Genomic DNA, 25,840 nt, shown 5'->3' with positions numbered 1-25,840 from the left:
GGAGAACAACATTGAGAAACATTGACAAACAAGAAGGGGACCACTTCAATAGAAAAAGAGGAAGGTCATTCTGGTGACATTCCACAAATTAGCCACGCAACATTCAACATTAGATTCAACATTAAGCACTGAAGCAACCCTCCTGGGACCACTCTGAAAAGGCAAGCAAAACTTACTACAGCATGCCTGTATTATTTTTTTATTTGGAAAAGAAATGTAGTAGCAATTATATGTACTATGTAGCTTACCCAAAAATAATAATGTTCAATAGCCTACCATTTGAACAGGGACCTGCATCAGCTGTTCAAACATTTTCAAAGTAACCATCTGAACTTAAAGAGGCAACTTGAGCTTTCCTCTGTGTAGCTAAGGGCAATCTGCAACCTGAATTTTAAACTGGTTTGGAACAGGTTTCACTATCGTGCTTTCCATCAAAGATCTGTGGGAATTACAACTTTGTGAAGTTGTTAGAATTTTTTATTAGCGCCTTAGCTGCTTTGTAGACCCTGACTTGGTATTTTATTGGGAACTCCAGCAATTAAACAGAACTTTAATCAGTTTAAATGTGTAGCAGCCACGTGCCACCTTTGAGTATTCATTTTCTGGGGTGGGAGTAGTGATTCTCTCCCTCAGTTGTCAGGCCATGAAGTAACTTTTTGAAAGCAGTTACTCCCGAAGTAGTAACATCACATTACCATCACCTGGAAAGCAGTAAAAACCATATTGTAATGGGAAACGGAGGTCTGCGAGTGCATGGCAAGGGACAGGGACAACAAAGAAGGTGAAAACTAATTGCAACACATGCATTTTGAACTCCTTAAAAATCACACAATACCCTCAGTAATAAAATTAATTATCAACCGTCTTGAACAAAGAATGGAAGTAGAAAGATTTAAAAAGATATAGGAGACTCAAAATAAAGTCATGTGAGCCAATGAAGGATGCATACAATAGGAACAGATCTGATTCTCATCCTGAATTAGGAATATTTATTTTTATTACTTTTGCCCAATGGAGACTACATTGTTCTGTTAGACAGTTAGCATAATGTTTCAGCAAAGAGCATCCAACAAACCATCTTAACTAAACATCACATAAACTCAGTTTTTTTAATGATTTGCAGCCTAATTTTTTTTTTCCTCCCTAGAAATACAGAAAGCTTTTTAGACACTGAAGTAGCAGACTTTGCTTCTTAACTGGAATAGGTTTACAGCTGCAGAATCACATAATACTTTGGGCAACTGTCTGATGCAGCTTCCACTCCATGTAGGGTAAATTGGGGAAAATGAAACAAGCAAAACTTAGCAATGGATTGGTTATTTTCTAGAACTGCATGAATTCCAGAGATTGCAGACATAAGGTTGTATCATCATAGCAGGTTATAGGAGCATCAGGTATTATTGGAAGGCCTTTTCCTGAAAGGAGCATTACACTTGCAAAAAGACCCCTCATTCCACCCCCCAAAATAACCTAAACAGGCTGGAAGAATTCCATGAAAAGCAGTACAGAGATTCATCGTCAAGGAAACTGTTAGGAAAATCCAATCTGAACTCAAGGTTGTGCATAATAAAACTGTTACCCTGATAGTAAGACACTCAGAACATAATACTGTACAGGGGGGCCCCATATCTGCAGATCCTGTATCTATGGATTGGATCTGGGGGCCCCCCCAGCACACGACCACCTGCACGCACTCTCTCTGGGCTTCCCTGGGTCTCACAATGCCTTATAAGGCATTGAAAACATCATTTCCGGTTTCTTCATGAAACCAGAATCATGTTATTTCAGCTGCTGAGCTCAGCCTGAGCCTGGCAGAGGCCCTTGCCTCTGGGGACAGAGCAGCCCCCAGACTGCGGGGATGGGCGTTTGCGTTTTCGCCTATCTGTGGGGGGATTCCAGAATGAAACCCCCGCAGATATGCGGGCACACCTGTATATACTGAACATTAAAAAAAGTTGTGCTGAGATTAACCCCTGCTAATTGGGTAAGAGGCACTTTTTCAAGTGGGTGCTCCTTTTTTTTAGCAGGGGGAGAGTAACTGGCCCATCTCACCCCAGCAGTGTCTGTTCTGATGGCTGTCTGCTGGTATGCTTTTGCATCTTTTTAGATTGTGAGCCCTTTTGGGACAGGGAGCCATTTAGTTATTTGATTTTTCTCTGTAAACCGCTTTGTGAACTTTTAGTTGAAAAGCGGTATATAAATACTGTTAATAAATAATAATAATAATAATACATTTAGCCAAGTAATGTGGCTACTTTGGTAGTAGCTTCCTCCAATTCCAGATGGGATCTTTTCCACTTTTACCAGGAAATTACAGGTATCAATTGAATCAACAACCTTCTGCACCACAAAGCAGGTGCTTAACCACTGAGCTACAGCCCTAATCATAGGGAAACCAATATAAAGAGAGCTTTATCAGCAGTAGAGAGTTGTGCTATTGCCTTTATACAAATCCACGATGCATTCCACAGCAGAACCTCCACTGTGTCCCACTTCCTTGAGCAGCAAGAGGTCCCGGGGGCACAGCACTGTTTGGATTTCATTCCTCTGGAGGAGAAACCACAGGAACGGTGCTTTGCAATATTTAGTGTCTTTATAATATTTGCTTTATTGACCAACATACAAGCTTGAGGATTTAGATAATATGGAACCCTGCAAGCAAACAAGCTACATCCAGGCCCACTGAAAGGTGGCACTGGCACTGGGGCAAGATGCATCATTGGAGCCCCCCTTCCTAAATGTTTGTACAAATCAGATGGTACTACATTGTTTTAACAAGTTTTAAATTGACAATTTAACTTATACTGTATATTAATTTATATTAAATATGCCATCTAACAACAAAAATACTGGCCTTCAGCTCTAGGCTATCTGAAAGAGTGTACTCTCTCATACAAGCTTGTTTGAGAGGGCCTTCTCTCATCTCCAACTCCTTTTGACATTCTTATTTTGAGTAGTGCTTCTGTTTCTTTTCTTCTAACTCTTCTACCTCAGCAAAGCCATTTCCTTTTTTTCTTCTAATAATAATGCAGGGGCATCCAAGGACTGGCTTTCACAATCGCCCTCATTACTATGTGATGATTTTGAAACAAAGCCCTGGAGAGAGAAAATCGCCTGGCCTTTTCTTTTCTTTTTTCCCCTCTTCTATTTTCTCTTCTGTGCGCCAGACTTATATTCCTACCCCATACTGTTAATTTCACCTTCAAAAAAATGCCAGAACACATGTAGACTTGATCCAGTACCATATGTTCTAGACACACACTAAACTAGAAGGAAGGGTGGAGTTTACTACTGGGGCCTTGGAGGAATTCTGTGAACTGAACTGGGTGACTTACTGCTGGGGCTGACTAGTTATGGTCTGAAGATGTAACTGTAAGTTTCACTTTCCCATGAAAGGACAAGGCATCCCAAAATGTAGGACATCCAAGAAAAATGTAGGACATGGAAAAAATAAAAGCTAAAAACACTCCTGTATATGGATTTCATGTGGTTAATTTAAACACTATACTACTTATTGTTACATTTAAAACTATATTACATGGAATTTATTAATTCCAAGAAAGCTTTGTGCTGCTTGCTCACAGGGGAAAGGAGGACATTTAAGTTCTTTTCCAGGACATGAGGCTGAAAAAGAGGACATGTCCTGGAAAAAGAGGGTGTCTGGTCACCTTGTGCTTATGAAGAAGACCTAAGCTGCATTTTGACTGCGCTTTAATCCACTTTCAATGCACTTCTATTCCCCCAGTGCATTTGGGGGTGGGGGTGGCTGTAGTTTTTTCAGGAATCTGAGAACTACCCTTAACAAACTACAGTCTCCAGAATGCATGGGGTTAATAGAAGTGCATTGAAAGCAGATTAAAGCTGTAGTGGAAATGCAGCCCTGGGTAGGCTGAGTTTGAGGTACCCATATTTATTTTGTAATAAATTTGTTTCGTACTGTACAGCTTGTTTTGTCATGTCCCGGCCCCCCTGGAAGCCCAGGTCCTGGGGATTTTGCACCCCTGCCTCTTCTTCTCCTCAGTCCTGGCTACATCCATGTTCTAAGTATGTCGGCATCTGTTAACTGCCAATTCTTCCTCTTGCAGTTTCAGATCAAATCCTATCTCCCTCCCTCTGCCTCTACCCAAATCTGACTCAAACTGCTCTTTCTCTTATGCACCGACTATGCAAAGGGAGAGAAGTGTAAGGGTCAAATACTATCCAGCTTTCCAGCCCTGGTGTAGTCGTGCCAATGGGGTGTGTGTTGCATCTTGTGGTGGGAGGTAGTTATGGAGGCCTCCACAAGGTAAGGGAACCTTTGCTCCCTCGCCTTGGGGCTGCACTGCAGATACAGTGGTGCTGGAAAGTTGGATAGGATTGGGCCCTAAGTCACCTGACACACCCCATTTCCAGACCCTCCCCAGATCATTTTACCAATGGGGGCCTCCTTAATTTTCTTAACAAAAGTGTGGGGCCCATCCTCCCCTTGAATTCCAGCCTACTTGATTGTCAGCTTAACAGAACAGTTGTCCAGCTAGAATTCTAAGTTGTAAGAACAGTTGCTCCAATATTAAAATTATCACTCTCAAAAGTCATCTCCTTATCCTGTAACAATATTGCAGAACTGGCAAAGGTTCAGAGAAGAGCCAGCAATATGATCAAGGGGAGAAGGGGTTGGGGTTGGATCATTTTCCTAATGAGCAAAGATTGAAGTGCTTGGAAGTTTTCAGTTTAGAAAAGACAGCTAAGGGGTGACATGATGCAGGCTCAACAAATTATGCAGAAAGTAGATAGAGGCAGATTTTTGTTCTCTCTCACAATACTACAACTTAGGATCATCCACTGAAAATGACATTATTTGGCACAAGATTCACAACAGGCAAAACAAAGCACACACTTCTTCGTGCAACACCTAATTAAGTTACTGAATTCTCAGGGCAGCATAATAGACTTTACCTTAGATGGTTTTAAAGAGTGATTAACCAAGTCAAGGAAAAAAAAAATCTGTCAATGGTTGCAAGTCATGATGATGATATGAATCTAGCAAGTTCATTTGCTGGGGAGCTGCCTTCATGTGTTTGTGGACCCAACAATAGCATCTCAGGCTGCAATCCTAACCACACTTTCCTGAGAGTAAGCCCCATTCAACAAAATAGGACTTACTTCTGAGTAGGCCTGATCAGGATTGTGCCCTCAGTCACTGAACCAGTTACTTTTGGTCTCATCCAGCAGAGCTCTTCTTATGTTCCCATATTTAGCAAGAAACTTCTTCCAGCACACAATGTAACACAATGTAACCCAGTGTGGTCACCTAATACAGATTGCAACAGTGGCAGATTACAAGGGATGGGGGGGTGACAGATTTTGGGTATCTTTCACCCCAAGTCTGCTGCCGCTGCCATCATCTCCCTCTGATCTGCTGCCAATGCAAACCACATTATCTTCTTCCTACTCAACTCAAGCAAGAAGCAGATCATTCCCCTCTTTACCATGCTCCATGAATGCACCCGCAAGGAACGTGGTAAGGGTTTTTTTTTGTGTGTGTGTGTGTGTTTTAAATAGCACTGAGGCAGCGGATCTGAGATATTCTGGAACATGCCACCCCTGTGCAAACTTGACCACAGTGATTAGGAGGTGTGATGAAGTGCAGTCATGCTCTTTGGCATGTCTTGTTCTGTTCAATAGGACTTGCAGGGACGGTGTTTCTTATCGATTAAGTTCCAAGGAGAAGAGTGCATCTGGTAACAAGTTGTGGGTAACTAAGTGATTTAGTGATTCACAGTGCATTCTATGAGTGCATAATCAAAGTTTTCAGTGCCTTTTTTTGGAGTTTTGGCTGATAAAATAACTGAATAATTGCTTATAAAAGCCTGCCTGCATCCATTAGAGCTTTTATGATCCCTTGGAAACCAGCAAAAGAACAAACAGATAGTTTCAAGTTATTGACAGTAAAGGAAGGTGTGGGAGGAGGCACTTGGTAAGTTTTGCTATGAACAAGAAATTCATATCACTGTTATTTATTGATTAAAATTGTTTATACCCTGTTTTTCTATTCAAATAAAAGTGTCTTGGAGCCCAATCCTATCCAATTTTCCAACGCTGGTGCAACTGTGTCAATGCGGCATGCACTGCATCTTGTGGTAGGGCAGCAGTCAGAGGCCTGCTTAAGGTATGGGTACATTTGTGCCCTTTCGCATTGCGGCTGCACTGGTGCTAGAAAAATGGATAGAATTGGGCCCTTCAACAGTTTTGTTCTTGTTAACAGGTTTAACTGGAAACCATACCTAGCCCAAGCTGATCCAGAGCAGTGCCAAATTCCTCCACCCATGCATGCATCACTCTCTTCGCAACCTCACCTTGTGAAGGTGTTATTCTATTCACCTCCTTATTCCAGCACTGTTTCCTTTAAATTGGTTGAGCAGGAAGGATCTTGGAAGTGGACCTCTATGCTCCCAACATCCACTTACCCCAGTGATTTTCAGCTTCTCTCGTCACATGAATCTCTGTTGTCTTCTCTGTGGTCTTTACCTGTTGTGATGTCACTTCTGACTTCTGGGAGACTCTTCTGGGATCTGCAGCTCTGTTGCCAGGGGAACTGGCTGTCTACAGGTAGTTGCCCAGTAACAGAGCCACAGAACCCAGAAGAGATTTTCAGCTATTTTCACTGTGCTTCACAGGCCCACCTGTGGACCTTTTGCGGCACACCAATGTGCCACGGCACACCTGTGGAAAATTGCCGGCCTACCCACACGGCCAGTTTAAAGAAACTGCCAGAGCAGTAGCAGCCCATGGACGTGACAGCAGTGGCTACCAAACCGCACCCCCCCCCCGCCAAACTCTGGAAGCCTGTAAAAGATAATAAAGGGTCTTTCACAAAATTAACACTATGTGCAAAGAAAACACTTCCAAATTTGAAGAAACTAGTGATGGGCCTTTTTTCGGGGACAGGGGGAAGCAGTGCAGAGGTGGCAGCAGGGGCAAGAACAGGTTTGAGCCAGCAACTCAGATAATGTCTCAGAGTAAACTCTTTCACTTTTCCCCCAATAACTTCCATTCACTCCTAAGGCAGACAAAATTCTTTACCTGGGGGCAACACTGTCATGAACAAAGCATGCCTTCAATGTCTGGTTGGCAACCTTCAGTCTCGAAAGACTATGGTATAAGCCTACAGCACCCGGTATTCCCAGGCAGTCTCCCATCCAAGTACTAACCAGGCCTTACCCTGCTTAGCTTTTGAGATCAGACAAGATTGAGCATGTGCAGGGTAAAACATTGGATGAATCACCCCTCATTTCCACCTTGTATGTTTGTGTGTGCATGCGCATGGAAGTGTACAAAGACGCATTGTACCTCAAGGGTCTTTGCAATATATTCACCCTTCTGCCACACCCACACATTGCCTGTCATAATGACAAGCAATTAGGTCCAGGCTAAAGAACACTGCAGTGTGCCCAGTGTGGGACTGCTGCTTTTAAAGGCATTAAAGGCTGCAACCAGTGCATAATGTGAGATTGTTGGCTGGAGCATGCTCATTGGCAGCCCTGGAGATCTTTGGATTGGGCTCCTTGTCCTATTCATGTTAGCTGGACTGCCATATTTAAAAGCCACTACTGGAGTTCCTATTAATTTCTAAGTTGGCCGAACACCAGTTCTTCATTAAGCCCTTAGACAAAGCTTTCAATCTTTTCAGCAAAGAATCTAAATCTGCCTATTTATTCCTAGGACATAAAAGAACTCTTGTTTAACTTTGCTGTCAGCTTTCCTCCCCTTAATCTTTAATCTTCGCAAAACAAGATGCTGACTTTCTGAACAACTGCCAACAAACAACAACAAAAATAGGAATTGAAAGGAGAGCATATACAGCAGAACAAGTCAGAACTAAAGTTCCTGAAAAGGGCTCCAAATTTAATAATCATGACTTGTATTTAGATCGCGTATAACTGCAAAGCTTTGTTCAGCATCATCAAACAAAGGCTTTCTTTACTGGAGGGTCCAGCTATTTGCAATGGTTGCAGCTATGTTAGAGTGATAATACAGTACTAACAGCACAATCATATGCATGCCTACTCAGAAGTCTCATTGAGTTCAATGGTATTGTTCTTAAGTAAGTGTGTATAGGATTGCAGTCTAAATTGAGGCTTTTTTCCCTTTCTAAACAGACAAAACTGTGTCATAGGCAGGGAAAACTCTTGGCTGAAGGCAGAATGCTAGAAAATTGAACTTGCTCAGCTACTTGACTATCCAAATAAGCCCAATAAGAAAATGGCTTTTTAACTTTACTTAGCTCAAAACTTTAGGTCTTAAGGGTGGAGGCTGCATCAATATTTATAATCACTGAAAAGGTAGCCACAAGATCTGAAGTAACCAGTTGCACATTCTGAATGGATACTAAAACCACAAGGTGGCTATCAGAATAGGATGGAGACTAAGAAAAACGAGAAAAAGAAAAGTTAAATGAACTTCTTAGACTGAACATTTTGTTCTGAAAGAAGAGTTCAAATGGGAAGAAACAAGATACACTTAGGAAAAGAAGGGGGCCAATTACTAAGGGAAAGTTCCCAAGGTTTTAAGTTAATATGGGGGCTATAAATATAGGTAACCAGTGGTTACTTAGAATTTGTGCCTCCTCTGCATACTGAGCATCTTGCTAGTTTGGAAGAGATTGATACACACTCTAAAGGTGTCAGACTGGCCATCAGATTACTTGAGGTTTGTGGCTGGTTTAAGGAAATAAGAGTTCAAATGTCTTTCGTTTGTATAACTTTGTGTGCACCGATTATGGTTTGTAAAAACATACAATAAACCTATTGAAACTTGGGTTGGTAGTCATGTCACTGTGCAGTCTTCAAATGCTTTTGGCAAGAAGGAGGAATTTTACCGGGACTCCTGTTCTCTGACAAGAGTGAAATAAGACATTTTCTTCAATACATGGTTGCACCTCCTTTTCCTCCTACCCTCAGAGTGAGAGGAGGAGAAGCCACCATATGCAATCAACAATTCTCCCTCCCCACTTGGTGGTAAGCTAGCAGGGGTCTAAAGTGCCATAAGGACTCAAGTGTAGGGTTTTGCTCCATAGGCCCTGCAACCTGGAGTCTGCACTGTCCTTATGTAACTAAAACTGCAATCCTAACCACACTTTCCCGAGAGTAAGCCCCGTTGAACAAAATAGGACTTACTTCTGAGTAGACCTGATTATGATTGTGCCCTAATACAAGTTGGCATTATAAGAAGGTATAACCTAAGAATCTTGTTTTTCCTCATTCTTTCATAGCAACATGGCAGAGACCAAAATAGGCCTAGTGATATCTAGATTTAGTCCATACCTGTCAACTCTAAAGGGCTATACCACACATTATACAGCATCAGCATTACATAGCCAAACACTCACATACATCTGTTAGCTATCATTACAACGAATACATAAAGAGACAACCTGAGAATGTTCTGAACATCCAATGGTTCAAAGTCACCAAATGAGGCCTAAACTGAATTTTGAGAAATACAATCTTTGAGATGATATTTTGAATATAAGGAAACCTAAAGATGCTTCAGGAACCCATGCTTAATATTTCATCTTATCATTTATAGTACAATATGGAAGAAGAGGAAAAAAGAGAGCTGGTAATGGCAACAAGCATTTAACTCAGGAGACTCTCATCCTCCCCTGCAAACAAGCTTATACTGTATAGCATTTTGCAATAACTATATTTCATCGAGCACTGAATAAACCTAAATGTGAATTCACTCAATTTTTCAAAAAGCATTACTTTGGGGAGTAAAGTTTTATTACATCAACTGACTATAATAGGAGGCTTTGTTCATTAGCCCTTTTGCAAACTGAACACTATTCTTCCTCCAGTAGACTATGGAACTGCATTAGATGAGTAAAGCCAGAAGACTTGGCAGTCTTAAACTACCTTTAATAAACAGCTCCTTATGCAAGATGTCAGGTAAGAGGCTAAGCAACCCATTTTTCATCTTCCCAGTACTAAAATGCATTTCAACAAGCTTAGCACATTAACAGAACTAATGCAATCTTCATAAAACCTGAACAATTGGGTTTTCTCTGCGGAAATTTCAGTTAAAAGAGCACAACATTCGTTCACTGTTCATTACCTGCTGTAATCCTCAAGAGTCAGTTATAACACAGTAGAAAACCAGTTAATTACCCAATTGTTTTCAAAGATAATTTATCAGAACTGGAAGTATAAAATTTCATATGGAGAAAGAAGAAAAAGTTGCATTCTGTCACATTAACAAACTGACTAGCTTTAGTTCTAAAAGCAACACAACATATTTGAGAAAATATACTTTGAAACGTTGCTTAGCTCTGTGATTGAAGATATTCAGCATTATTGTACTAACCAGGCAAGCTTTCTGATGTTTTGACACTATTGTCCGACTTTGTGTATGTGAAAGAAATCAGTTTATGGATAAGAGAAATGGGAACAATAGACCATCCATAGGGCAAGCTCTTGTGAACCCAATTAAGGCCCAGTCCTATACTGCCCACCTACTCTAAGGAACAGCAGGCCTGAAATGGCTGCTGCTGTGTCCTGGAGAAGCAGCCAGAGGTTTCCTCAGAGTAAGGGAACTGATGGTCCCTTACCCCATGTAGTGCCTCCACTCCCCCTCACTCGCAGTCCCTATGGATCTACTCAGATCTGAACCAGCAAAATTGCTGTAGCCCATGTTGGGCTTTTCAGACTTGGGAGGGAAGGACAGGATCCACGGCAGCCTGAACCACCCCATGGTCTGCCTTTCCCCCTGCCTAGAAAACCCCGTCCTCACAGTTTACATATCACCTGCTGCTACTCTTCATCATCCTGCCAGTGAGGGGGCCCAGCGTGGACAGGTGCGGGCCTCCCAGTCACTGTAACATGCCGCATGTTTGCAACAGCCATTGCCTGGGCAGTGCAAACAAGCAGCACTGCCTGTGTGAAGGTTTGGGCTGCCTGTGAAAACACCAATACCTGGAAAAGTGACATTTTTAATTAGAATCTAAACTGAGGAAGATACTGATGTGACCATAAAATTTGCAACTTCTATACTAAACATTAGTTGATTCCAATAAAGGTACAGTACAGTGCAGAAATATGCAAATTAATCCAGAGGCACTGAGGTGTAATTACATGTTAATCAGGGACATACAGAAAATTAGCTGCCTCAATACTTCTGGTAATCTTCTAGAAGCAAAGTTCAGTAAAAGAGATCGGCACCCTAGTCTGAAAATATTAAGTGCACACACAGTACCTACCAGCTTTGAATTTGTGGAATCACACCACTTGTGTGTAGGAGCAGAAAAGATTCTTATCTATATTCGTAGATTGCTCATTAGGAACAAAGATGTCTTTTTCCTACTCACCACCCTCCCGCAAATGCATTAAGAACATAAGAACAGCCCTACTGGATCAGGTCATAGACCCATCTAGTCCAGCTTCCTGTATCTCACAGTGGCCCACCAAATGCCCCAGGGAGCACAGCAGATAACAAGAGACCTGCATCCTGGTGCCATCCCTTGCATCTGGCATTCTGACATAGCCCATTTCTAAAATCAGGAGGTTGCACATACACACATACCTATAATGGATTTTTCTTCCAGAAATTTGTCCAATTCCCTTTTAAAGGCATCTAGGCCAGATGTTGTCACCACATCCTGAGGCAAGGAGTTCCACAGACCAATCACACGCTGAGTAAATAAATATTTTCTTTTGTCTGTCCTAACTCTCCCAACACGCAATTTTAGTGACTGTCCCCTGGTTCTGGCATTATATGAAAGTGTAAGGAGCATCTCTCTATCCACTCTATCCTTCCCGTGCATAATTTTGTATGTCTCAATCATGTCCCCCCTCAGGTGCCTGTTTTCTAGGCTGAAGAGGCCCAACCGCCATAGCCTTTCCTCATAAGGAAGGTAACCCAGCCCAGTAACCATCTTAGTCACTCTCTTTTGCAACTTTTCCATTTCCACTATTTCCTTTTTGAAATGTGGCGACCAGAACTCGACGCAATACTCCAGGTGTGGGCTTACCATTGATTTGTACAACGGCATTATAATATTAGCTGTTTCGTTCTCAATACGTTTTCTAATGATCCCAAGCATAGAAATGGCCATCTTCACTGCCGCCGCACATTGTGCCGACCCTTTCATTGACCTGTCCACCACCACCCCAAGATCTCTCTTCTGATCTGTCACAGACAGCTCAGAACCCATTAGCCTATATGTGAAGTTTCAATTTTTTGCCCCAATGTGCATGACTTTACACTTACATTGAAACGCATCTGTCATTTTGCTGCCCATTCTGCCAGTTTGGAGAGATCCTTCTGAAACTCCTCACAATTGCATCATTGCTTAATTAAGCAATTGCACATTGCTTAATTTTGTTCAGTTGTCTGCTTGCTTTATCAGTTCCTATTTCCTAATAAGATAAACCAGTAATCTTCAACATTTTTCATGCCACAACCCAATTAATAAAGAACGAGAAAACCAAGGACACAATGCTGATCCTGCCCCTCCCCCCAAAATCCAATCTACCCACCCCTGCCTGCCCCATTTCCCTCTACCTCCTCAGTCTTCACAACACTGTAAGATAACAGTTTAATAAGGGCTGGCCTTAGGGCAAGACAGAGAGAAAAGGTTGCGCAAGATTATATCAAGAACTCAAGTTTTCATAAGGAAGTACCATTACTGAAATGGATCAAAGCCTTCTTTTGCACAGGCTTGAAAGGTTTCTGCAGCTCCTCAAATGAGCCTTCGTGACCCCATTAATTTGTGACCCACAGGTTGAAGAACACTGAGATAAACTATTAAGCCACCTGAGCAAGATTAACAAAATTTTCAAAAATAAAGTCCTGTTGCCAACATGTTATTGAAATGCAACAGTTTGCTTGAAGTGATACTATTCTCTAACAACTGCATTATAGGAAGGCCATGAGAAAAACGGACATTGTTACAATTAAATATGTTCAGAACTATGGTATCCAATGTGGACAGCTCAAAGGTGGGTCACACATAACTTCCTCCACCTATTAACAAATGCCCATAAGAAGGCTTCCACAATTTTGGTCACTGCTATGGTGAGTAGATCTTGTGGAGTGTGGTGAGCTTCAGCTGTGTGCAGAAAAGGCACCCTGGATGTCTTTGCTGCACGCAGTCAAATTCCTCTCCGTAAGAGACGAGAGTGCTGGGAGTGGGCTGTAGCCTGCACTCTACTGAAGTGTCAATAGGGCATGGATAGGAAGCCGTTCCAAGCTTCCCTCCCTTGCACCAGAGCAGGAAAAGGAAACACTGTGGGGGTGGGGGGGAAGAGCTGCTTTGTGAACATGATTACAATTGTGGCTTGATGAGCAAAGCCTGCCAACAATTGTGGAATGCTGTTCATGAAAAACATTGCACATATGCACAAGTTTACATTCATGTCATGTTATTGCAAATTTATCCCTACTTACTAATTAAATTTACCACTAGTCTTATAATGTACATTCTGCAAAGGCTAGAGGATGTGGAATATTATTGCAAAATGAAGTCAGTACTAAAGAACATCTTCTTTCATAGTTTGGTTTATTTTATTTTTTGTGCACATTCGACAAAATACCAGTACTGTTTGCTGATTAGCCGTGGTGTTCAATTTGAAGCGCAGCTGCAGAGACAAAGTTGACTTCAATGTCAGTTAAGTTTTACTAGGAGATTACGACAGCCATAATTTTCAGCACCATAGCAAAAGAAATATATAAATAATGTGCTGCAGTGAGACTGCCTTAGAAACCCACACCATGAGGCAATTCAAAACAGTGTTCTCAAAGAATTATCTGTAAGGCAAATGACAGAGGCTTATAATATTGGAGAGAAGGGATTCAAGCTGTTGTAGAAGTCTTACTACATGATAGAAAAAGGGTATATGAGGACCCCATCGTCAATCTTCTTCAGAACTAGATTCATCCTCCTGGTCAGACAGCTCAGCAACAGGAAAACGCAGAATGGCGGCTACTCCAGTCAGCTGCCCAAGTTGCTCTCCAGACACATGAAGGCTAGAGAAGATGCGAACAGTACCCATGTTTTCACGCACACCATCCACTAGCCGTACATACCGACTGCGAGTTGCTACATCTTGATGCCTAAAAAGTTCATCACTGATCAATAAAATATCAACGGCCATGGCTTCATTGGCCTTTTCCACATGCTTGAGACCATAAAAAGCTCGGTCAGGCTCATTTTGTAGCATCTTGTAGAAATCATCTAAGGCTTTGACCTCACCAGCTGCTTTAGTATCGGCAAGTCGACTAGTCACAGCTGGGTCACACAGAGCTTCTTTCAAGGCATATTTATGTCCAGAGGAAGAGTGTACCTAGGGTAAGACAAATTACATAAAAAATATGCTGACCGCTTCTGATAATGATTTGCTTTCTATTAGAAAATTTATCAAAATCCTGAACTCTGAGTTCCTTGAAAGAGACAACCCCCAATAACCGATCTCTTCTACCTAAAAGGTTTAAATGGAAGACAAATATGATGACTAATGGAAGAAAAAAACCAATCTGAAAGAAAAAACCAGTCTGAAAAATAGTTACGGTACTCTCCATATGAAATGCAAGAGCTAGCAAATGTAAAGATGCACCCTCACTGGCTGCTCACCATCCTTAGGCCCAGGCATCTTTCATATATTATATTATAACCCTGCTAACTGGTTAATAGGCACTTTTTCAAGTGGGTGCTCCTCTTTTATTTAGCAGGGGGAGAGTAACTGGCCCGCCTACCTCAGCAGTGTCTTTTCTGGTGGCTGACTGTTGATGTTGCATCTTTTTAGATTGTGAGCCCTTTTAGGACAGGGAGCCATTAGTTATTTGATTTTTTCTGTAAACCAGTTTGTGAATTTTTTGTTGAAAAATAGTATAATAATACTAATACTAATAAATATTCAATTTGGCACCTGATAGCTGGGAACATATAAGAAGCTGTCATGGATAAATAAATGAAAGTATATTATGGAATATGAATGGAGTCTAACTAAATAAATATATTGAACATTACTTCAAAGATAGATACACCCTATTGACATTTGGGGTTAAATATTAAAAAATTTCATTCACATAACTAGTTTAAGAATCTTAAATCCTGAGAAAGCTATATGCTTTAAACCCTGAGAAAGCTATATGTTCAGCCTGCTTTCTATTTTTCCCCCCTTCAAAAATGCACTAATCATTTGTAGATCAATCATGACTTTATGTGCCACAAAATTCAGAAGATTTGGAGCTCTGCTAAGAGCAATATTTAGTCAAGCATGTTGCAAAGTTATATTAAGATTAGTTTATTACTTCTTAAGTCACAAGCTTTAGTACTCTTAAGAGACTGTATGCAATCTGAATGATAGTGATATCACATACAATATTATATGGTTGAACCTGACCGCACTAGAAAATGATACTTAACTTTTCATTTGGATTTATACACTTAATAAAATGTTCAGTTTAAATAAATGTTGAAGAGTGTTACACTTTGCACCCTTAGTGATTCACTAACAGGATGCTAGGTTCATACAGATAATCCAGTTTCTTCAACCAGTCTAGACTATTTTATACTTATATTTTACCACTGAAGAACGATACCTCAGTGACACTGATAGAGAAGGTTCAATTTCTTATGCCTCCAAGGAGCACAGGAGCAAGCTGGCAAAAATGGCTCTCTGCCTGACAACTTGAAGAGCCATTGTCAGTAGAACTGAGCATAATGGGACTGTGAGCCAATTCCCTGATGCTGTGTAAGTTAGTTTACAGTAGGCCTAATCCCATCCAACACGGATACAGTTGTGCCAATGGGGCATGTGCTGCATGCTGTGGTGAAGGAAAGCAGTCACAGAGGCCTCCTCAAGGTAAGAGAACATTTGTTTGCTTACCTTTGTGCTGCATTACAGCTGCATCAGAACTGAAAAGCTGGACAGGACTGGGCCCTGAGTTTACCGAACATTAATACCTTTCCTGCTAGTTTACCTTATTTTTCTACTTGATGTATGAATCAATTCTAACCAATCCCACACAAAGGCAAGTGCCACTGAATTTAATGGTGCTTGCTTCAAAATAATCATGCATAGATTGAAGCGTTCCATGGTGAGCCTTTCAAAGAAAGAGACCTGTCCATCCAGTATGATTTTGTCCACCCAAACAGGCCATAATTTTAAAAAAAGGGGAGAGGAAGGTTCAATTTATATATCCTATGTAACTCCATCCTATAATGCAGGAGTGGGCAAACTTCCAACTTTAGGGCTTCTGGGCTTTAACAATTGTATAACAATTGTCATCGCACAGTTGACAAGCTGCACCTGCTGAAATTCTCTCTCCTACACAATTGTTAAAGGTCCAGGAGCCCTAAAGTTGGAAGTCTGCCCACCCCGATGATTACTCTTTCCATGTTCTGCCTAGAACTTTGAGTTCTCTTTACCTGCAAGAACTTGGAGCGATTCTCTAGCAGAAGCTTGTTGTCTGTCTTGACAGCTTGCTGGAACATGTAGTCGCAGAACTGCTCCCTCACGAAGCCTGGGCTGGCCACAAGGACGCATTTCACGATCTCAAAGTTGATGTGGCGCTGAATTGCCTGCATCACCTGCTCATAGAATCTCTCCAGAGCTCGGTCGTGCTGAGTGCAGTTCCCTCTGCGCTTCCGAGGGATGTTCACTTCGATCTTGGCCCGGGTGATGGTCATGCTGGGGGTGACCAGACAGACATGGGCCAGCCCTTCCTGCATCACAACAGCAGCCACGTCGGCACTCCAAGCCGGGTCGCAGGCCTGCTCGATCCTCTCCAGCACCACGCTGTCCCACTGCTTCTTGGCCAGGGTGAACTGTCGGTTGGGCTCCAGCTCAATGGTGTGGTAAGCCCCCATCTTGACATACTCGTTCTCCTGGATGTTGGTGCCCTTGACCCTCAGCTGGCAGGCCTGGGAGTCAAAGTCGATGGTCTCCACACAGAGCGTGAGGGTGGTGCGGATGCGGTTGCTGCCCACGCTGCCTGTGGAGGACTCGGTCTGCACCTTGCGGATAGTGGAGGCCCGCAGGCTGTCGCCCACCTGCAGGAGGTTGTAGGTGTGCCATATATCCTCGGGGTCCTCGGGGATCAGCGTCACCTGCCCGGCGTTGTCCTTCTCAATGTCCTTCCGCACCAGCTTCATCCTGGCCCAGCCTGGCCCCTGCCACTGCAGCAGGGCACTCCTCCCCCTCCTCCCTCACAGGCCTCCACCCTCCAAGAAGGGCAGGTGGGCACCTCCAAGGACCAAACTCAGGCCTGGGGGGGAAGGAGACACACCAGGCCTATGAGACAGGAGGGGGGTATGAGAGAAGAGCAGCCACCCGGCCCTCACCTGGGGCCGGAAGGAACGCGGGGGGGAAACCGGAAGTCCTCGTCAGCCAATCAGGAGAACGAAACGCTCCCTGGTACCCAGCACAGCCAACCTCTCCATCCCCTTTCGAGCGTAGCGACCAACAGCCGCCCCTCCACGCCGCTCCGAAACGCGCATGCGCAAGCCGATAAAAGGGAGCAGTGCGCTCGCGCGTCACTCTGTCCTCGCCTGCCGTTACGGAGCGTACGCAGTGCGCATGCGTACCGTAGCAACACGGTGATGCGTCAGCCTGAATGGGAGGGGTGGGAGGCTCCGAGCGCTTAAACGCAAGCAGCGCGAGAGCATGACGCATGCGCATAAGGGAGGCGTCGGCGTTGGGCAGAAATCTGGGCTCTAGGGAGTTGAGGGGCGCATGCGCAGTATGGATGAGAGCGGGAGGGCGAGACATCATTTCCCTCACACAGCATCAGGTCCAGGGGGCCTCCACTGAAACTGTGTGGGGAGAGTCAGGACAGAGGAACGGACTGGCCCAGCGTGTTAGTGGCCTGTGGAACTCCCTGCCACAGGACGTGGTGATGGCACCTGGCCCAGAGGACATCACACACAACCCCAGCACCAGGGGCCTCCACTGAGGGAATGGAGTGTGGGGAGAGTCAGGACTAAAGGAAATATTTCTGTACCCAGCGCATAGTCTGTGGGACTCCCTGCCGCGTGATTCGGTTACGGCATCTGTGGGACTCCCTGCCGCGTGATGCGGTGACGGCATCTGGGCAGAAATGGCTTTACCCAATGTTGAAATATTTCTTTATCCTTGCATGTCATTGGTCTGTGGAACTCCTTGCCACAGGATGTGGATGTGGTGATGGCGTCTGGCCTGGGTGCCTTTAAAAGGGGATTGGACAGATTCCTGGAAGAAAAATCCCTCATGGGTTACAAGCCACGATGGGCATATGCAACCTCCTGATTTTGGAATTGGGCTACCTCAGAGTGCCAGGTGCAAGGGAGGGCACCAGGATGCAGGCCTCTTGTTGTCTTCGGTGCTCCCTGAGGCATCTGGTGGGGCCACTGTGGGATACAGGAGGCTGGACTAGAAGGGCCCTGGGCCGGATCCAGTGGGGCTCTTCTTAGATTCTAACCCAGGTCAGGGCCTCTGAGAGGAATTTTATCAGGGGGTACAAAGGTTTTTTTGGACCCCTTCCCAAAGGGGGGGGCAGAGTGGAGGAGGGTGGCAACAGCCAGAATAGTCTCAGGAGCCCAGGTCTGCTGGACTTCCTTTTTCGGAGCCCAGGTTTACCAGCCCACACAGCATCAGAAGGTAGATACAGTAATGGGAAATACCAAACACATTCTTTAAAATCTTTTAAATATAGAAAGTCATTGCAGAAAATTAGCACCGCTGTATTTAGGCTCACATTAGAGTGGAAAAGTGTCCTTTCTGTATCAAAACTTCCTTCTGCAGCTCTGTCCCTGAGCTCCTGTTCACTCCTTCATGATAGGCGGATCCACTAGCTAAAGAGCTACTGTAGCAGGCCAGTTTTCTCCCAGATTTGACACTGTTGAGGAGTGTTGTGTATGCATTCCTCAGCAGGGTGCATATGGTTTAAGGTAGCAACCACTACTATGCCCACAGTAGCGCCCCCAGCATCCCACAAAGGCAGGTGAGATCAGAAAACTTAAGATCCTAGAAAGGTTCTGGCCCCCCCTTCTTTGGCTCCTGGGCCCCCTTTTTGACCCTGGGCCCAGATACAATTTACCCCCTTTACCCCCCTCTCATGGGCCCTGACTGGGGTGGAATTTCCAGGTCCTGACACAAAGATCACTTCTTTTTCACAGTCCTTGGGGACTGTGAAAAAGTTCCCATGTGAAAAATCACATGGCGTGCAATGGTGATGCTCCAGTTTAAGTGGAAGAGCAGCTGTTTTGTACATCCTTCTCTTCAGTGTGCTGTAAAGCAGAACTGTGAAAGAGGAAAGAACCACTGCAGAGTTGCCAAATGAATTTCTGCATCATTATCATGCAGGAACTGCGAAATCAATAGGGGCTGGCTGAGCAAGTTTCCTAGACACCCTGACTCTCAAGGGAGTTCAAGTGAACTCAAATGACTGGGAAAACAAGCATCTGCCAATTTGTTGGGAGTACATTTTTGAAATTTAGTTTTCATCTGGCCTTTGCTCCAAAGAGCTGAGGGTGGTGTCAACTGATTCTCTGTTCTCCCTCTCCCCAACACAGCAACCCTGTGAAGTTGGTTAGTCTGAGACAGAATGACAGCCCAGTCCTATCCAGGACTAGACTACCAGCTGCAGCGAGTTGCAACACTGGAACACATTTTCATTGTTGCAGAATGGCAGCCAGAAGTGTGCAGAGAACTCACTGGCTGTTGCCTGTTCCTGCCATGCCTGCCAAAGCAAGTCAGGCAGTGGTGGAAGTGGAGGTTGGCAGTGAGGAGGGAGGAACAGGGGTGAGGAGACTGCAGGATGAATGGATCCATGATATATCCTACCCCTTGTTTCATAGCCTCTCCTCCCCTTCTTGAATTTGGCTCAGGCCCCATTGTGGAGTGGGAGGCTTACAGAAGTGTAAGAGAAATGTTAAACACAAGCAACCACTCTTTATAACTAAATACGTCAAAGCTTTCCCCTTATCCAGCTTATTTCATACACACTGTTTGGCAAAAAAAAAAAAAAAGTGTTCAGATTAGCTACTCTTAAGCACATAGCCACTTTGAATGCCCACTTGGAAGATAAAGTGGGAAATAAATAAATAATCGAAATTCCATCCTGCCAAGGTAGCAACACCACTGGACCACTCACTGCATGCTGTGGGAAGGGGCAGTCATGGATGTCTCCTTGAGATTGTCTCCGGTGCCTTGGGGTAAGCCTCTGCTACCCTACTGGGTCTACATGGACCTACATGAGCGATTTTGCTGGCACAAGTTCAAGTGGACCCTGGTAGCTGGTCAAGGCCAGGAAGAGGGATAGGGTATCGGTGAAACTATCACCAATAACTGTTCCCACCCTTGACATACCTCAACACTATCCACCCCATTCCATCTGCCCCCCAACCGGTGCCAGGGCTTTCACGGAGGCCGCTATCATCTGGCTACTGCCGCTGACCATTTGCGGTGGTGGCCAAGCTATGGCCGAAAAGCATGCTTGCGGCACTGGAACTGACATAGACTGCAATTCTATGCACACTTCCCTGAGACTAAGGGCACAATCTTATCCTGCGCTGGAAGAGGCAAGCCAAGAGGCTTGCGCTGTATTCAGCGCAGGATTGCGGCCACAAGCAGCTCAGCCAGAGGCGAAACATTTCCCCTTACCTCCGGGTAAGGGCTGCTGGCACCTATGGGTCTCTTCAGACTTGTGCCACCCCTTGAGGCCTCTCTGTTCTCCCCAAGAACGGGGGTTGGGATCTGGCATAACTGCCAGATCCCAGCCCCACTTCCTGCTCCCCACCTGCCTGCCCCCAGGGCCACCCTCACCCAGGAATGCTTCCCCCGCCTATCTTTCGTCCTTGTGTCGGCACATCAAGCTGATGCAAGGTGCTGGAAGGAAGCTGGTGCGGAGGATTCCATCAGCCTCTGCAGGCTGGAGCTTCTCAGAGCGTCGGCCCAGCTTCCCCCTGAGGATGCGCAAACGTGCCTTATGCGGCCCTCTTGGGCTGGCGCAAGAGACTTGTGCCAACCCAAGTCAAGGGCAGGATTGCGCCCTAAGTCTCATTGAATATAATATAACTTTGTTCTAAGTAGGAGTACGTAGGATTTGTGCTGTAGGCTGTCTTTGAAAATAGAAAGGGTATTTATTCAAATGTGTTGGAATGCTTGATGTCAAACATCAGTATGACAGATGGCTAACTGTAAATGTAATGATCTCTCTTTAAAGTCAGATCCATCAAAACTGTAAAGCAATTGTGAAATTTTCCCTGTTACAAAATAGCAAGACATTGCTGGATTATTTCTGTCACATAGGGACAGAAGTACTTGCTAAATAGTAGAAAAAAATGGGGGAAAGGCTTTCTTAAAAACAGATGGTAGAAGTTTTTCAAAAGTAGTCAGTTGTATGCAAATCAAATATCTATTCAATGTTTCTTAAAGTAGTAAGTCATTTTACTGACAGCACACAACATCAACTATTTCAGTTCAAAGAAAAATATTGGGCATGTAGGTGACAACCCAAGCGTAAACTGTGCTGGTGCAACCAGGCTGCATGGCCTGCGCTTTATCCTGTGTGGCTTAGGAGGTGGCTGGAGGTTGTCTTGAGTTGATGTGTAACCTGCATAAAACTCCAGCCATTTCTATGGGGCTTCTCAGATCCACACCAGCTATATAGCTGGTGGAATCTGGGAAACCTGTGTAGGACTGCCCAGCCCAGGGACAGTGGTTAGGATATGGCATGTGTCACCACCACCGGTCCCATCCCCATTCCACCTTCTCACCCAGGAGTGGCCCCTCCCTGCCTGCAAAACGCCTCCTGCCACCTCCCATCTTCTGCACCACCTTGCACAGGGTCAGGATCTGGCACTGCAGAGCCAGTGTGGGTCTTTGCACTGACTCAGGCAGCTCTTTAGTAGGCACAAACATGCCTTTCAGCATCTTTACAACACTCTGAGCTGGCACAGGGACAACTGCACCAGCTCAGCAGCCGGTTAGGATTGTGCCTCTAAGAACGTGAACTAAGAAAGAAGCCAAGTAACTGATTTTCCCTGTCCTATTTTTTTTCTCCCTAGAAGAACTTCTGTGTTTCAGAGCAGAATGTGAACTCTAAAACAGTTTCATTTATGTCAGCGGCATACCCTTTCCTGTTCCATCATATTTGAAAATCACTAAAATTGAAAGTTTATAGTTTGCTTTGCAGCCTCTCTAGAAGCTATAGTGGACAATACATGACAGTCCTGTTCTAGACTTTATTGTTTTTTCAAAGAGAGAAAGGAAAAATTGGAAGTTAGATGTATTAAACCTATAGCGCAATCCTCAGTCATCTTTATGCACAATGAGAATTAAGTATGTTTAGAAGTATTTTAACTAATGGTTTTAGAGATGGTGTATAATCAAGTAATTTTATCAGGTGTTCTGTTTCTGTGTAATCAGTAAGGACGTCCAAGGAAGTGATGATGTTTGTTCTGTATTTTCTTTACATCGCACTGAGATAACATCAGTATGTTCAAACTATATCAGTTTCTACATAGAAAAGAGATTTACGGCTCAATCCTATCCTGCGCTGGAACAGGCAAGCCAAGAGACTTGCACTGTATCCAGCGCAGGATAGTGGCCATAAGCGGACCAGCCAGAGGCAAGGGGAAACTTTTCCCCTTACTTCCGGGTAAGGGCTACTGGCCCCTATGGGTCTCCTCGGACTTGTGCCACCTCTTGATGTGGCGCAAGTCTGAGGAGAGCGGAGCAACTTGAAGCCACTCTGTTCTCCCCGGGAATGGGGGTTGGAATCTGGCATAACTGCCGGATCCCAGCCCCGCCTCCCACTCCCCCAGCCCAGGAACGCCTCCCTCCCACCTCCCCCCACCTACCTTTGCTGCTTGCGTAGGCTCCCTCGCAACCAGCAAAGGCAATGTCAAGCTCAATTATCAGTGATCTGACTCAGTGTCAGAGAACTTCATTTGATAACTTTGTATACAAGAAACAAATGCCAGAACAGAGTTTCTGTATTTCCATACGTTATATCAAATGCAATTATCTTCAAAGGAGTCAATTAAAAATTCAGCTACCAGTCATCAGGTGATGAAGTTGTATGATGCATATGAGGGTGTGCACATGTGCAAACCCTTGCTTAAGTTGGTTATGACAAAAGTTTGCATATGGACATGGCCTGATACTATACAGAGACTGTCCTGAATGCTTGCCTGCCCTTGTGTTTAAATGCTGAGCTCAGGGTCATTCCCCACAGTAAATTAATCTAACACTTGTGGCTGGTATGAATTCTTATGATGGGTGCAAAAGAAGCCCAGAAATAGAAAACTAAAATAGGTTTGTAGGTAGGTAGGCAGGCTGCATACAGGTAGACAGGTAGGCTGCTCAACGGATATTATTATGCTATATTAGATTATAAGTGTGGAAGTTGCAATAATATGACGTATGCGTGCAAAGTGCTACCATTGCTTAGTAAATCTGGATCACTATAATCAGGCGTGAAAGTGTTCATGTTGAAGAACAACCTATGAGCAAAAGCAAAAGTTGCAAACTTACATGACTTACCCTATATAGTTGTCTCAATCAATAAAACTGTGTTGAAAGTGATTTGTGAACTGCAGTCAAACATCACAGAAGACATCAACAACATAAAAACGTCTTCCTTTTCCCTTTGGATGATTTCTATAAGGTTTCCGTATACTTTCAGCCTCTGTCAACAGTACACTCCCCCCTTTTTTTCTCGCCTACATACTTCCAGACAACTGCGCCTCTGAGACTCACAAAGCATTGGGCAATTATCATTGTTCGCATTTCCCCTCTCCCACCCCCATTTCCATTTCCTCGAGTTCCACTACAGAAATCGTTTTCTTTTAGAAAAATCTAAACTTCCCTAAATCTGTGTTGCTTTCAGTAATCCTCAAGAACATGAAACCCTTAAATAGAAGTAATACCACATGTTTCGTTTGCAATGTTGGATCCAGAGAGCAAGTCACCTTCCTTATCTCTGCTGCAATTAGCAGTTTGCATAGGCTGTGAAAATTATGGGAAAAATACTGAAGGTATATAAAATCAGAAAGCTTGCATGAATGCACAATCTCAACCTATTTATTCTTTTCTTTAGCCATCTGTTAGTTTCATGATCTTGCATTTTCCACTCTGTTACCTCCCTAGTTTTCAGTTGAACATCACAGCTCATGTCACAGAGAACGTGAGACGCTGGCTGTAAAGTTGACTTTAAACTCTCAGGGATTGGCTCCAAAGGAGGCAGACTGAAAGCAGTGGGAATAATGAATTGCTCAATTCTGGGGAGCTTCAAAAGGAGAGAGAGAGCCTCTCTCCTTCCAAGTCTGGCAGATGTGAAAACTTCAGAAATAAGAAGAGATGTTCTCACCTGTCAGTACCAAGAATGGAACAGCGACACCTGGAACACTGCTGAGACTGAGGGAGCAGAAGCCCATGGCTGAAGTACAAAAAAGAACCCGTGCAGGAAAAAATGTACAGATGAGAAGCACCAGTGGCTCTCTTGGTCACAAAGCCCTGCTAACTTCACAGCACTGCTCCTCTGGCTGCTTCTGGTCCTCTTCTGCATTTCCAGCAGCCGAGCCAGGCATTTCCTGTTTGTTGTTCAAATCCTTTAAGTTCCCCCCCCCCCCACAAATCAAGATGAATTGTGGCCCCTCTCCCTAGCTCCCACTCCCTGTTCTATCCCAAGTGGGCGCTGAGCCTTTGAAACCCCCACGTGGCAAGATCCCAGAGCGGAGAGACATGTACAAATAAAGTCAGATCTTTAACAGCTAGTGTTTAGGCTGAAAGCGGCAGGCTGCAAAGCAAACCTTAAAGGGACATCTGCAGGCTTATAATTAATGGGTGGCTCCAGCTACCAGCCAAACTTTACCAAATACTGTCAGTGAGAAGGCAGGTTTTTGGAACAGCACTTTGATGCTGTATTTCCCCCTTCCTCTTATTAAATTGTGCTCTTCAAGGCTTTCTTTCTCATAAGATACAAAGCAAAAGTCTATGTAAGAAATGTGCATTAAATCCAGATTTCAAGGCACTTCCAAATTGAGGCTGCCCTTTGTTGATCTAATTTTACTCCACTTACATCACTTCTTAAAAATGTGTTTGTTCTGCACTGTAACATATATACCAATACAACACTTTGTAGAGGGAAAAAGGTCCTTATCTGCTTAATATGTCCCAAGAATCCAATTTTTTTGTGGCCAGTGTGCAAATGCTTTCCTGATCTGTGTATGTAGGATTAATAATTTAGGTTAGTGTTGATTAATAAACATTTATGTTTTTCAAAGCACAAAGTCTTTTACATAAGAACTGCCTTGCTGGTACAGGCTAAGTGTCCATCTAGTCCAGCTTCCAGTATCTCACAGTGGCCCAACCAATTGCCCAACCAATTTGGGAGTACACAGGCAATTAAATGCTTGTATCCTGTTGCTACTCCTTTACACCTGTCATTGAGATAGGCTACCACTACAACCTGGAAGTTGCATACATCATGACTTGTAACCCATGATTGGCCTTTCGTCCATAAATCTATACCAGTGGTTCTAAGAAGTTTAGCACCAGGATCCACTTTTTAGAAAGAGAATCTGTCAGGATGCACAGGAAGTGATGTCATGACTGGAAGTGACATCATCAAGCAGGATAATTTAACAATCCTGGGCTGCAATCCTACCCACACTTACCCAGGAGTAAGTCCCATTTACTGTCATTGTTAAAAGAATATACATAGTAGCTTGTTAAAAGTACAGGTCTGTGACATTTCCCCAAATGCAGTCACATACCATGGTAGCAGCAAGTCTAATATATTAAAAATAAAATATTGAAATGAATGGGGACCCACCTGAAATTGGCTCACCACCCACCTAGTGGGTCCCGACCCA

At 43.9% G+C, this 25,840-nt stretch overlaps 2 protein-coding genes across 2 annotated transcripts in view; both read right to left on the bottom strand.

Annotated features, from left to right (window-relative positions):
- Positions 1 to 24,595, bottom strand: part of ITGA1 (integrin subunit alpha 1) — a 91,437-nt gene extending 66,842 nt beyond the window's left edge. The window contains exon 1 of the mRNA XM_066613849.1: positions 24,334 to 24,595. Coding sequence (XP_066469946.1) covers positions 24,334 to 24,400 — 67 coding nt within the window. The 5' untranslated portion in view covers positions 24,401 to 24,595. The remainder of the gene's footprint in view (positions 1 to 24,333) is intronic.
- Positions 13,521 to 17,561, bottom strand: PELO (pelota mRNA surveillance and ribosome rescue factor). Its single transcript, XM_066613851.1, has 2 exons — positions 16,409 to 17,561; positions 13,521 to 14,321 (listed from the first exon to the last, which is right to left on the bottom strand). The coding sequence occupies exons 1-2, from the start codon at positions 17,132 to 17,134 to the stop codon at positions 13,890 to 13,892; spliced, it is 1,158 nt and encodes a 385-aa protein (XP_066469948.1). The 5' UTR covers positions 17,135 to 17,561; the 3' UTR covers positions 13,521 to 13,889.
- Positions 24,596 to 25,840: the final 1,245 nt, after the last annotated feature.

Source organism: Tiliqua scincoides, chromosome 2 (genome assembly GCF_035046505.1).
Source record: "Tiliqua scincoides isolate rTilSci1 chromosome 2, rTilSci1.hap2, whole genome shotgun sequence".
Classification (NCBI taxonomy): Eukaryota; Metazoa; Chordata; class Lepidosauria; order Squamata; family Scincidae; genus Tiliqua; species Tiliqua scincoides.
The sequence above is the reverse complement of the archived record's forward strand: the minus strand, read 5'-3'. Positions and strand labels throughout refer to the sequence as shown.